This window comes from Panthera leo, chromosome B3 (genome assembly GCF_018350215.1).
Source record: "Panthera leo isolate Ple1 chromosome B3, P.leo_Ple1_pat1.1, whole genome shotgun sequence".
In the NCBI taxonomy this organism is placed as follows: Eukaryota; Metazoa; Chordata; class Mammalia; order Carnivora; family Felidae; genus Panthera; species Panthera leo.
The window spans coordinates 67,539,394-67,553,572 of NC_056684.1; the positions used below are offsets into that span (position 1 = coordinate 67,539,394).

The window sequence follows — 14,179 nt, forward strand, 5'->3', positions numbered from 1 at the left end:
TTCATCTCCTTTTTAGGTTGTGGGTCCACCAGGTACTGGAAAAACAGATGTGGCAGTCCAGATCATATCCAACATCTACCATAATTTCCCAGAGCAGAGGACTTTGATTGTTACTCATTCTAATCAGGTAAGTGTGTATGTGTCCCTGAGCACACGCATAGATACGATGGATGGTAGAGGAGGTAAAGAAGGAGTGGGGGGATGAATGAAGGCACAATGGAGATTCCTACTTGTATGATAACCCGATCATAGGGACAACAGTACTGAAATAGTGTTTCCTATTGAGTAACTCTTGGATTGTTACTGGTCGTGACCAGATTATATGAGGAAAATATAAAAACAATCTTTTATTTCTAATAAAGAAGGTCAAAATGTGGGAAGCTAAGAAGAATACTTGGATATATGGTCAAACATTTGGATTAAATTAAGCTGCCTCTGCCCCACATGCCTCCCTTTCCCCCAGTCTTCCATGCAAAGCTAAAGCTTTTACTTTGAGATTGAAAGCATTAACCCTTACTGGTAACATTTTTCATCCTTTAGTAGAATGAATATTACCAAAAGACTAAGGCTTAAATGTATCAACACTAGATGAAGTTTTCTTTCATTATGAAGTCTACATATAAATATCTGTATTACATGGAAGGACTATTTTATGTTGTAGATTCAATACATAAGGCATTATAAACTGTTAATGTAATAAAAACCAACTTTTTTACATAAATACTGTCTGAAAAATGATCTTTACGTCTATGTGTGTGCTGTGGTAGTTTTTTTTAAATCTCAGTGTCACAGAAATGAGTAAGACACCTGACCTTTACTAGCTCTTCTGTATAACGTAACAGGAAGCTCTCAGAACATCATGAAACTTGCAGTATAGTCTAACCTCTAAAGGTACTTATGGTTCTCTAAAGGGTGATTTCAGTTGACCACTTCTTTAAGAGTTGGTCTACAAAGAAGCATTGGATTTTTAGAATGCTAAATGTCACTTACTCTATTATTTGTCAACTTTTAGTCTATAGGTTTTTAAAATTAATGCTATCCAATTCATTCACTTGTTTTTATATCTTTGAAGTTTGTAAGTAATGGTGACATTATTGTACAGTATACTAAAATTGTGCAGGGGAGAAAGCTGACTGAAGCTTAATAAAAGAAACAAATTATGTAATTACAAATTATGCCGTTTTTCTTCTATTTAATGAAATTTAGTCTGTAATAATCTTACCTCTTTCCAGACTCAGAATGAATAAAGAATAATTCATGTGTTGTTGTTTTAACAGTATTTTTAGTAAGTTTTGTCATAACCTGATAATGACTTTCTGTAGACTCTTCTACTCATGATTGACTTGTATATTACAATTATAGAGGTTGTTTTATAGAGGTAGCCAAAGACTTCGTTGTTTGCTAATGATCTTTGATAATCATGTCATCCTTGATATCAGTTGTTGATTTGTTGCTTTTCATTTGTCAGATCTTCATCTGCATACTTAATGCAAGCAGTTCTTCAGTATTACTTTAATTCATAATGAGATCTTGCAGGGTTTTTTGAGTGCAGTGTGATAGTATTTTTTGTTCTCTAAATCTTTGTGGTTTCTGAGTTTGGCTAGTCAGTGATGAATGCTATGTGGTCTGATTCATTGGATCTCAGGTTTTGGATGGAGAGCATCAAGAGTTTGAATATTGGGGAATTTTTTTCTGAAAATTTATGTTCATTTCTTCAATCTGAGCTCTAATTGTTAGAGTTTTGATAGCAAAAGATATCTGTATTTACATTATGAGACTGGATGTTGGCTTATGGGTAGGGTTAGAGTGATGGTAAATTAAGAGAGACATTTGGCTGAGTTTTAAATGATGTCTTTCTTAATGTATCTTTCCATACTATGAAACTTTTGCCTGTCTACAAAACGCTGTAACTGTAGATGTTCAGGTAATTGATACTAAGATTCGAGGGAGCCCTAAACACGACTATTTTATAGGTAGAAAGGAGTGCTTCTAGATGGCCTCCATCAGCATAGTTTGCAGTTAATGAGTGCTCTGTTCATTGTTGTATAGAGAACTTCAGACCTTTGGCCTAAGATTTGAATGATGCAATTTACCTTCCCCTTATGTGGTCTTCTTGACATATTCTCTCTACACACTCACTGCCTGAGAGTCCTTTTCCAGCTGCAAAAATGTTTCAGTTTTCTACAACCCATGGATATTCTGTGGAGTGAAATCTTGGTGTGTTTATTAATTATTTCAGTAATTGTTACTATTTGGGGAGAATAGAAACTGATCCATAGTTTTTCTTTCTTTCATAAATTAGTGGAAGCAGAGATTTAGTGGTCAGATGGTTTTCAGTCATTCATTTGGCCAAGTATGTGTAGGCAGCAATATCAGAAATCAAGAAAAATGCTATTTTGTTTACATTGTAAGTAACTTAGTATAAGACTTGTTTTCTTCTGTGTTTTGAATTTGATTCTTATCTGACTAGACAGTGTTCATTCTTTTCTGTCCTTCTAAATGTTGGTTTTTGTTACTTTTATAATTTTTTTTAATGTTTATTTATTTTTGAGAGAGACAGAGACAGAATGTGAGTTGGTTGGGGCAGAGAGAGAGGGAGGCACAGAATCTGAAGCAGGCTCCAGGCTCTGAGCTGTCAGCACAGAGCCTGACGCGGGACTCGAACGCACGAGCTGTGAGATCGTGGCCTGAGCCAAAGTCGGACGCTCAACCGACTGAGCCACCCAGGCACCCCTGGTTTTTGTTACTTTTAAAAGAGGCTGACAGTTCATTAAAATTCACTGTCACCCTTTTTGTTTTATTCTCCAGGCCTTGAACCAGTTGTTTGAGAAGATCATGGCTCTAGACATTGATGAGCGCCACCTGCTGCGTCTCGGTCATGGAGAAGAAGAGCTGGAGACAGAGAAAGATTTCAGCAGGTGAGCAGACGGGGATGAGTTTTGAAATGGTACACAAAACAATTTTTAACCTTCCCTTCCTCTTCTTTATTGAAGAAACGCGAGGGGACAAGAGCCATGAATAATCAAACTTAATTCTGAAAGATTCTAGCATAACTACTTATAGTTGACCTAAACATCATCATCTCCTTCAGCTCCAGTTCTGTTTGTTTATGCCATTTTTTCCCTGAAGAGTACAGTTATTTCAGTAAAGAGACTTATCTTATTCATCTTTTTAAAATTGCAGATTGCCATTTGTTCTCTATTTATTGAGGTCATTTTTAATGTTGCCAACTCAAACTGTACAAGTTTCCGTGATTCCTTTTCACATTTCATTCAGACACTTAATTTGCATATATTTTAGGCACCAATTAAGAAGTTGGTTCTTTAATGAAACACAATTAGAGATTAATGATAGTATAAGCTTTGAGATTTTAAGTATTATCACAGGTACTTAATTGCCATTTAGCTGGACTTTATGTTTAACATTACATATTACAAAGTAACTAAAATTTTACAAATCGAAATTTCTCCTACTGTTAGTATTTTAGATTTCCCCTTCAAAGTTTGTTTATAATAGCTCATTTCATTTATATTGAAATGCATTTTTAAAGCATGATTTCAGACAATAGTCATAACAAACAGCTGCACATATTTAATACAGCCTTTGGCTATTGAACATGACCTTTGACTAAATTGATCATAGACATCAAAAGAGCTAAAGGAGTGTTAAATTATTATGTTGCATCTATTTTGAGTTCTTGTATTACAGAGCTCACCAAACATTTGTTAGCTTCTAAAAAGTCATAGGGCAAAGAACAACACACACTAAGTTATATTTGGGGCTCTAGATTCTTAATTTTGGATTAGCCAAAGTTACTTCTCTGAATTCTTGCCATGGATATTTCCTCATATTAAACTTACAGAAGTGGGCTAGACTGTAAAATGTAATAATCCAGCATTCAGTGAACATAAAGGTGGTATTATAATTACACTGCAGTAGGGTCTATAGTTTTTTAAAGAATATTAGAACAGAACCGAAGTAAAACTTAAAAAAGGATTTCAGCTAATACCAACTTTCCGAAGAAAATAATAATTTTTGCTTTCTGATGCACAAGCCAAGCCCTGGCTCTATTAGTAGGTATGTGCTTGCTGCATTGGGCATGTTCTTTCATTTCTCTCCCTTTTTCATAACTAAAAGGAAAAAGAGTATCATTTCATAGTAAAAGTAATATCATTTTGCCTAAAGAAAAATTTTCAAACCTTGTGAGATAGAGGAGGAGTGGTCATACATAATTCCACTACTCCAAAACAACTCTTTGGTATTCACCCTTTTAATAATCAGCTGTGATCATGCTATTATTGACAATTGTATACATTGCTTCTTTAAATTAAGACTTTTTTTTTAGTATAGTTTTAGATTTATGGAATAATAGAATAAGTAGTAGTACATAGAATTCCATTGTCTATTTTACATTTAACCCTATATCACAAGAATTTTGGCATTTTATTACAGACTCCTTTATAAGCATCTTCAATTTTTTCCTCATTCCTAAAGTGTTTATTATAGAAAATGCTTTAAGGTCTAGATAAGCAAACTTTCTGAAAAAAGTTACCTGCTGTGATGTTTATATCCTTCTGAGTTGGGAAATTCTTTAAACATAGACTGTGTCTTATAGCCCTTTTATTCTCAATCATTCTTGCTTCCTCAGGTGAATTTCAGCTGTGGAGCATTCAGGAACATGACTTCTTCCTTTGACCAGTCTTTAAAAATGAGAACAGCAGTGTTTACACTATGTTAATTTTTTTTTTTTTTTTTTTTTTAATAATGTTAAAAGGCTATAGAAGGCACTTTGTTATTGTGGAAAGAGTATGTACAGGTTTTGGGATCCAGTTCTGATACACTGCTTTTTTTCCTTAACTACATACCTCTGGGCCAGGTACTTTTCAAATTTCAGTTTTCTTACTCATTTAGCAAATATTTATGAACATAGTAGATTCAGGTGCAGTGGTACATGCTGGGACAACAAAGAATGATCAAACATAGTTTGGGTTTGTTTGTTTTTTGTTTTTAAGTTTTTATTTATTTATTTTGAGAGAGGGGCATGAGTTGAGGAGGGGCAGAGAGAGAATCCCAAGCAGGCTCTGAGCTGTCAGCACAGAGCCCAACTCAGGGCTCCATCTCACGAACCATGAAGTCATGACCTGAGCCAAAATCAAGAGTCAAACACACAACCGACTGAGCCACCGAGGCGCCCCACTCACATACATTTTATTTTATTATTTAAAAAAAATTTTTTTTAATGTTTCTTTATTTTTGAGAGAGAGAGAGAGAGAGAGAGAGAGAGAGAGAACGCTCGCTAACGGAGGAGGAGCAGAGAGAGAGGGAGACGCAGAATCCGAGGCAGGCTCCAGGCTCTGAGCTGTCAGCACAGAGCCCGATGCAGGGCTCGAATCCATGAACTGTGGGATCATGACCTGAGCCGAAGTCAGACACTTAACTGACCGAGCCACCCAGGCGCCCTCAAATACATTTTAAAATTATTTATCAAAGCTTTTAGAACTAATCTATCTCTATGATAGTGTAAAACAGTGCTATTCAAAGCAGCCATTCCATAAACTATGTATTCTTGGTCTGTGATAAGATGAACTAACACCAGAATACACTGTACTTCTTTGTGAAGGTCTTGTTATGGAGGTGAGGGGAGCAAAAAAGAATGGTGTATTAAGTGGTGCATTTAGTGATGTAGTTGATTTTCCTTCCTCACAGACCACTAACATGTTTGCAGATCAGCACTGATCCAAGAACTACCACTTTTATTAAATAAAAACAGTGTTTTCTACAGTTTTTTTTTTTTTCTATTTGGCCATTTATGGTTTTTACTATGATTTTCTTAAATATTTTTCTGACAGTCTCCTTGAAAGTCTCTTCTTTATATAATTTTGCTTTTTACTTAATTGAAATTTCTAGGTATGGAAGAGTTAATTATGTCCTGGCTCGAAGAATAGAACTTTTAGAAGAAGTCAAACGCTTGCAAAAGAGTCTAGGGGTTCCAGGAGATGCTTCATATACTTGTGAAACTGCAGGCTATTTCTTCTTATATCAGGTAGGAGATTAAGAGTTTTTAAATCATATGGTCTTCATTTGGAAACTGGGATAGGTTCTTGAGGTCCTTCCTGAAAGCTTATTTTTTTGTTGAGTAGATTAAAATTTATGCTGTTGTCAAAGCTATATTTGTGAATATTAAGTGTTTGTATTTCCTGTTAACTTCGATTTTCTTGACTAAATGACTGTTTGATGACGCATTCACTGAAAGGCCAGTGTTGCTACTTTTTAATTTTTTTACTTTTTTCTTTCTTGCTATTGACAAATTTTCTAGTCTCTCTTGTTTTCTTTACTGTGGAAAGACAACTAAATATGCTAACTACCCAGTGGTAACAAAGTACAGTTCTTTAACCTACTTTTACTCTTCACGTTAATCAACTAATGAAGAAAAACACATTCTCCTTTCAAATTTACAGAAATATATTATATTTTACAGCCAGTTTCAAAAGTAGGGGTTTAAGTTAAAAATTCTTTTGACTTCAGTGTAAAGGTGTGCTTTTTTTTTTTTTTTTTTTTTTGCTTTTCTTAGGGTTAATTTTTTGGGGTGTGAGAACCATTGAGAAATAGAAAGCTAAATAAAAAATGAACAGAAATAAACCTTAATAATCAGTTGGTTTGCTAATAATTTTAAGCAGAGTAAGGCATAATCATATAATGGAGAATTTTGTATAACATTATTTGTTCTTTTTGTATTCATGTTACTCATATATTTTAAGTCTCAACTGTAACATTGAAATTTTAAAATGTATTTGAAAGAATGGGTGTATGTTCATTATAAGTAGACACCCTAACCAGTTCAGTCCATTTAAAATGATCAGATTTCATGGTTCCTTGTGACACAGAGAAGATATACATCATCTTGCAAAGTAGTCTGTCTGCATTAGACTCAGGCAGTTTAGAACTTTGAATAGTGGAATAAAGATCATGCCTAAATGTATATTTGGCACAAAATAAAAATCATTGGGCTCTCAGTGAAAACTACCTTTAAAAGTAGGAGAAATAATCTATACATTTGTGGAGGCTTAAGTAATCGACTTGGGAAAAATTAACAGTACAGATTAACAATTGTAAATTTTTTTAAAAATTAACAGTATAGATTAACAATTTTCAACACGTAAGAATCACAGTGGGAAAGTTATTTTAAGATAAAAACAGAGGAGGGCAAACCATAAGAGACTCTTAAATGCAGAGAACAAAGTGTATTGCAGGAGGGGAGGTGGATGGGAGGATTGGGAAGTTTGTCTCCAGAGATTCTCTCTCAGTAAGAGGTGGCATCCAGGAATCTACATCTTTGTTTTGCCTCTCAGATGTTCTGCCTAAGAACCACACTTGGAGAAACCCTGAAGTTGTAAACGTAAAAGGCTAGGAGAATTACCAAAATTGAGATAGAGCGGGAACTGCATGGTAGCGGCATAGTACAACATACCAGGATATAATCGAGCTCTATCACAAAGTCATAAAATGAGTTTTCAGATACATACTCAGTTTAACAGAAGTTCATTGTAAATGTACAAAAGAGGATTGGAAAAATTATTAGGGTCTGGGAGAAGGGTTGGAAATGCCAAATTTACTTAAATGGTGCTAAAGTGGGACTTCCCATATATGGAGAGAAACTGAGATGAAAAAATAAAAAATTTCTTTGTTTAGGAGTTGTTTTGTTTTGTTTTTTAAGCGTCAGTAATACTGTTCTGAGTATCCATGGAGAGTCTGAAATGTCTAAGATCAAAAAGTCCCATGAGATGACCCTGAGGTTCTTTCTAGCTTTTACATTTTTATTAAAGAACCTTTTTCTTAAAGGTCACTTTTATAAAAGAAGGGCAGTCTGTCAGTGACTCAGATAAGAAATAGTCCTGTTGGGTCAAGGACTGCTTTTTTTTTTTCTTTCCCTTAGCAAGTCTTTATTTTTATTAGATATCTCTTTTATTTTATCATTTAAAGTATAATAACTAGCTGAGAAATTTGAAGTCAAGTCCCTTTTTTTTATAGGTCATGTCTCGTTGGGAAGAATATATCAGCAAAGTGAAAAATAAAGGTAATACACTGCCAGATGTCACGGAAGTCTCCACTTTCTTCCCTTTTCATGAATACTTTGCAAATGCCCCTCAACCCATTTTTAAAGGCCGATCTTATGAAGAAGACATGGAAATTGCTGAAGGATGTTTCAGGCACATTAAGAAAATCTTTACTCAGCTTGAGGTAAGGATTCTCAAGTTTTTTTTTAACTTTCCTTTTAAGGTTTTGAGTTTAGTTGGGTTTCGGGTTTTGTTTTTAATGAAGTAAATGTGGAATATTCACGTTACAAACCAGATTGTTACTTTTAAGTGAGATTATTGAAAACATTCATAGGGGTGCCTGGGTGGCTCAGTCAGTTAAGTTTCTGACTCTTGATTTCAGCTCAGGTCATGATCTTATGGTTTGTGGGATGAAGCCCCGCATCGGGCTCTGTGCTGAAAGCACAGAGCCTGCTTGGGATTCTCCCTTTTCCTCCCTCTCTGCCCCTCCCCTGCTCGTGAGCTTGCTCTCTCTCTCTCTCTCTCTCAAAATAAATTATCCCTTAACAAAAAAGAAAAAGAAAACATTTATAGTTTTAGTTCAAGAAGTGAGTAAAAATTAAGATATGAATTGAATCCCCATTATTTTTACTTTTCTCGTGTAAAAGTCTTCTAATTTAAGAAAGGAATGCTTCCCTCAGGAGATTCAATAGTGTTTCTTTGAATTAGAATCTGAGACTGCCACATGGCCAAAAGGCATGTTCTTTATGCCTTCTGACCAGTGGCAAAAAGTGAGGTTGCTTTGTTAGCCAGGTTGATTTATGTTGAGTATTAAGGTAAAATAAGAGAAAAATATGTCTGGAATCCAGGCACCTATACCAGCCCCCTTGTGCTTCCTACTTTTCTCATTCCCTATGGAAAACATCATTTGAAGACTATAGCATAAAGGGATCACATTCAAGCTCACATTCCTCAGTAGGATGATTCAGGATTATTCCAGGTAAAGGAGCAGTGGCTTTGTTTTATTTGTACCTTTTAGATACAAATACTCTTCTTCCTAGAAGAGTATCTGGCACATAGTATATGTTTAGTAAATATGTATGAGTAGGTCGATGGATGGGTGGATGGACAGGAGGTACAAAATAATAAATATACAGTATAATAATAAATTTTAAGAACCTATGAAACAATATTAGAGTATGCTTATGATTACATAAACAGAAAGTAAAAGGAAAAAATATACTTAATTCATAATAGTAGGTGTCTTGGGAGAGGGTGGGAGAGATTTAAATAGCATACCTCTCCTGTACCTGTATTGTTTTAATTATTTAAAAAACAAACATGTTCAAAATGTCGGAAGTAAGTATGACATAATGTTCAGATTTTAAAAACTTTGTATTAGGTACTCTGCTTGAGCTTGTTTGCTCCTCACTCAGCATCTGCTGTCCATCCTCTACTCTGCTCTGTGGGGGATCCTCTGCCAAGGTCAGAGGTGGGGCTGATCCTGCCCTCCCTTATCAGCTGACTTCTGGCTCGGTTCAGCCAATAAAAATGTGGCAGAAAAAGAGAAGCTAGGATATTTCTCCACCAGCTGCCTTGGATTTCATCTCTTCCATGGCTCCAGTTTCAGTTGGCCTGGCTCACTATGATTGTTCTGGTACCCCAGTCCCTAGGCTCTGACAACACTGCCTCCTTCCCTTGTCTATCCTAGCCTAGGAATGGTCAGATTCTACAATGGTTCGTACTATTGCTAATCTCTGGGTTACTTCAACCATTCCCTGACTGGCTTCTCTCACCTGTGAAACCAGACCCCTGCGTTCAATTCCCTTTGTTATGAATACTTGAAATAGTTTTCATGGAGGGACCTTGAGTAAAATAAATAATGAGATAGATGTTTTATTCAGTAATCTTATTGATACAGTAAATATTTTACATTATACAAAAACAGCCTAAATTATAGCTTGAATATCAGTTATTATTTGAACACAATTAGTATCTAATTAATAATGAATAAAATTATGATTCATTAGGCTTAGTTTGTGATTTATTTATATTAGCTCATCAAGAATTAATTCTGATAAACTGGATTGTAGGAATGTATGCATGAAATGTGTTTATCTTCCTAACATAGTCTCTCACTGACTCCCACTCCCATAGGAATTCAGAGCTTCTGAACTGCTTCGAAGTGGACTGGACAGATCTAAATACCTTTTGGTGAAAGAAGCCAAAATCATTGCTATGACCTGTACTCATGCTGCCTTAAAACGACATGATTTAGTCAAGCTAGGTTTCAAGGTAGGGACTTAGTTTCTTAGTTCATCATCTGTTCAGTTGTTAGTGTTTCCTTTCCTCTCCTTTCTTTTCCTTTTTCCCCTTTCCTTTCTTTTACCTACGCCATTTTCCTTGGAGATTGCTTACCTCTGACTGAAGTTCACACTCAAAATTACTTAAAAACGTCTCTTCTGAAAATGATGATAACCTCGGATGTTTACATGATTAGTGTACTCTAAATCTAATTTTTCTAAGTCTACTTATTGGACCTATGGCCACTAAATAACATTATGACCATGATCGTCTAACTAAATTCTAATGTCTGTTAAGGTAAATTCATCTGTTTTCACTATGTTAAAAAATCTCCAAACAGAACTAAAACCTATAAAAATAACATTTGACAATGTTTTTCACCTATTAGACATTTATATGCTTGCATTATTCATGTTTTGAGTACACATTCACTCCCAGTTATTTGTTCATTCAGTAGACGAAAAGCTTTCCATATAAGGATATGGGATCCTCATTTAGATTGTAGGATGAGCTATTAAAATGATTTCATCATATGATAAAAGACAGAGTTAATGGGCACCATAGCCTGATAGCCTATGACTCATTTAAAGTAGAATGTAATAAATGAGCAGTAAATTTGAATCTGCAGGCTCTTTGTGACTTTGCTAGTGATACAGGCCTAAACTCTGATTTTAATGCAAATCATTTCACTTCTCTGAAACTGGTTTATCTGTTGTTTAAAATTAGGGTTTGTGTACTGGTTTGAATTCAAGGTTAGCAAGGCATTTGTTGTTAATGAAAGTAACTGAGAAATTTTAAATGTTGTGAGCTCACTGGAAGGTAAGTGCTAAAAAAATTCAAGGTGATAGAAGAGTTGCTATCTTGGATGAAAAGGTTCCTCAGCTGCAAGGTAACACAAGTACGATAAATTATGAAAAGGTACTGTGAACTTACACGAGTGGTGTGAATTTACCCTTTTGCAAATTATTAGTGAGAATTTTTCACCTAAATATTTTGTTTCTGGGACTGACATTATATACTTGGGGCGCCTGGGTGGCTGTTTGTTGAGTGTCCGACTCTTGCATGATCTCACGGTCCGTGGGTTCAAGCCTGGCATGGGCTGTGCGCTGACAGGGCAGAACTTTCTTGAGAACACTCTCCCTCTGTCTCTGCCCCTCCTGCACGCTCCCTCTCTCTCTCAAAATAAATAAATAATTGTTAAAATAAATAAAATATGCTTTATTTGATATTAAATATTATCAGTTTAATAACAAGGGAAATGGTGCAAAATCATAAATAACATTTTATGGTGTCATGCAGCTTTTCATATGCACGTTCTAAAAAGCATTACTTGTAGCTTATCAAATTTTCATTAATCATTTATTTAATTGTGCTATTCGTATGTAGTTAGCATGAGTGCTAATAGTATTCCTTACATTTTTTTATATTTTCAATTTTGAAGTTTTATTTTTATCAAACTTAAACACCTGCATGTGGTTTAAACATTTAAAAACCTTACAGAGCTACTTAACATTAAGAAAGGTCAGTCCCTTACTCCCCTGATAATCAACCATTCTTTCAACTCTTTTAGTATTTCCTTTCTTCTTTCCCTTTTAGACTTTGTCATTTGACCTTGTGCTGTCCCCACGGGGACATGCATGCACAGTCATATACTCTCTTCCTGCCTTAATATGCCCAATACGGTTATGTCATAATCTTGCTTGGTGATTAAAATCGTCTTTTACAAAGTATAATCTATAGATATGTTTTTGGTAAGTTAAATTGCATTAGATTTTCAGTTATTTTTCAGAAAGCAGGCTCTTTAAAACATCTTTGAGCTGCTCCCGCTCTTTTTCATATCATGTCTATTATCCTGAGAGTCCAAGCAGAGACTTGTGAGAAAATGTGGCTCTTAGAACTCCTCCTAAGCTCCTACAGGGATGACCTAATTAATCCTTGTAATAGGGAAATTCAGCATCAGATAGAGCTAGAGAAGACACCCATCTACATGCCTAACCCTTTAGTCATTTTCAGTAGAAAACCGTATATAATTGAACCTTAACTTTCATCATTGGATATCCAATGGAAATTCATCTTAGCTACTTATCTTGGACAAACAAATAGGTACAAGCAGAGTTTGGTAAAAATTAATAGCACAGAAATTATAGTACTGTATATATAAACAATACAATCCATTTAAAAGCAGAGGGTTAGTTAATCATTAAGAGTAAATATATGTTCCTACCTTCTGCCTCTCTAGAAAACAGACTAAGAGGAGAAAACTTTAAAAACACACAAAAAAAGGAACTCTAATTTGTATTTAGTGAGATTCTCAAAGAAGGTATTTTACCAATAAGACAAGGAAGGGGATGTCACACTAACAATCAGAATTAGAAGTGGAGGGGAAGGAAAGCATGTCGAGAATAGATCTAGCAGATAATTGGGCAGATGTAAGTAATCATGAAAGAAAGAAGGAAAATTCCTTATGTTGGAGAAAGACTTGATTTTTCATTATTTTATAAGTGTGCAGTACTTGGCGTTACCAGAAACTGGGCTAGTGGAAGGATACAGATACCAAACAAGTAAATATACAGATAGAATTACAAATCGTGATGTGCTGTGAGACAAATGGACAGAGTTCTGTGAAATCAGTTTTAGATTTGGAGGTGAGAGAAGACCTGGATAAAGTGGGTTTTAAGCTGGTACTTTAAGAATAAGAAAAAGCCAAGCAAACAAAAAAATGAGAGAATAGTATTACAGAGGGCCTGAAGTCAGAGCATTTTGCCATTTCTAAGAAAATGAAATAGGTCAACATGGTTAAAGTGTAATTAGTAAGGAGAAGGGTAGGAGAGGAAGACAGAGACCAAATTCAATATAGGCCCTTATTAATACATCTCGTGCAGGCCATGTTCAGGGATTTCTTTCCTAAGACAATTAGAAGCCATTGAAGGATTTGGAACCAGTCGGTGACATGATCTGATGCCTGTTGTATCAGTGGTTTATGAGAGGCAAGCCAGGAAGGGGAAGGGCTAGTAAAGAGATTTCTGGCAATAGAGAAGTGGCTTGGATTTTAGTGGTCGTGGTGGTAGAAATGGAGAGGGAGTTTTGAAGATAAAATTCATGCTTTGGTGACAAATTGCCAGGGATACAACAGAGGTGGATTATCATGTGCTGGGTAGAATTCATAAGGGAAAAATAAATGCTCCCAAATACTACCTAGGGTAAGAGTATCAATGGAAATGACCTCATATATAATCATAATTTGATTCTTGCTTATGTAGAACTTAAAGAACAGAATTGAAAATAACTTAAGTTGATGGGCAATGCAAGAAATGATCTGTGAGATCTCCTCAAGGTAGTTGTTTATTTAGAGGATTTCCCTGAGGTCTAAGACTTGAACTAGAAAACCAGGGCATCATGTTTGAATAATTTGTATGATGTTATTTTTGTCTAATATTATTTGGGGTTTTTTTGGCTAGTCGTTACAGTTATGGTGGTAGTTGTTTAGATTTCAAGCTGCCTTTTTGACAAGATTTCCTTTTTTCTCCCTTTCTCAGTATGACAACATTTTAATGGAAGAGGCTGCGCAGATTCTGGAGATAGAAACTTTTATACCTCTTCTTCTACAGGTAGGAGGAGACTGAGGTCTGAAACAAAGAAAGTAGAGTTTGAAGAATTCCGGGGGGCAGTGTCAAAAAGCTACACAGTTTTGGGGTGCTAATTGCCATAATTACATATTCTCTTTAACTTCATTATGGTTGCTAATCTATTTTAAGCCTGTAAACTTCCTTTAATCTGTTCAGTGGTTATTTAGTAGTTTGTTTTGTTTCCGGGAGTACTATTTAAAAATTCATAGTTTATCT

The 14,179-nt window shown here is 35.2% G+C and overlaps 1 protein-coding gene across 1 annotated transcript in view; it reads left to right on the forward strand.

Moving 5' to 3' along the window:
* Positions 1 to 14,179, forward strand: part of AQR (aquarius intron-binding spliceosomal factor) — a 91,617-nt gene that overhangs the window by 60,979 nt on the left and 16,459 nt on the right. Inside the window, exons 23-28 of the mRNA XM_042942481.1 lie at positions 17 to 127; positions 2,809 to 2,918; positions 5,908 to 6,043; positions 8,029 to 8,238; positions 10,191 to 10,328; positions 13,874 to 13,945. Of these exons, the coding sequence (XP_042798415.1) occupies positions 17 to 127; positions 2,809 to 2,918; positions 5,908 to 6,043; positions 8,029 to 8,238; positions 10,191 to 10,328; positions 13,874 to 13,945 (777 nt within the window). The remainder of the gene's footprint in view (positions 1 to 16; positions 128 to 2,808; positions 2,919 to 5,907; positions 6,044 to 8,028; positions 8,239 to 10,190; positions 10,329 to 13,873; positions 13,946 to 14,179) is intronic.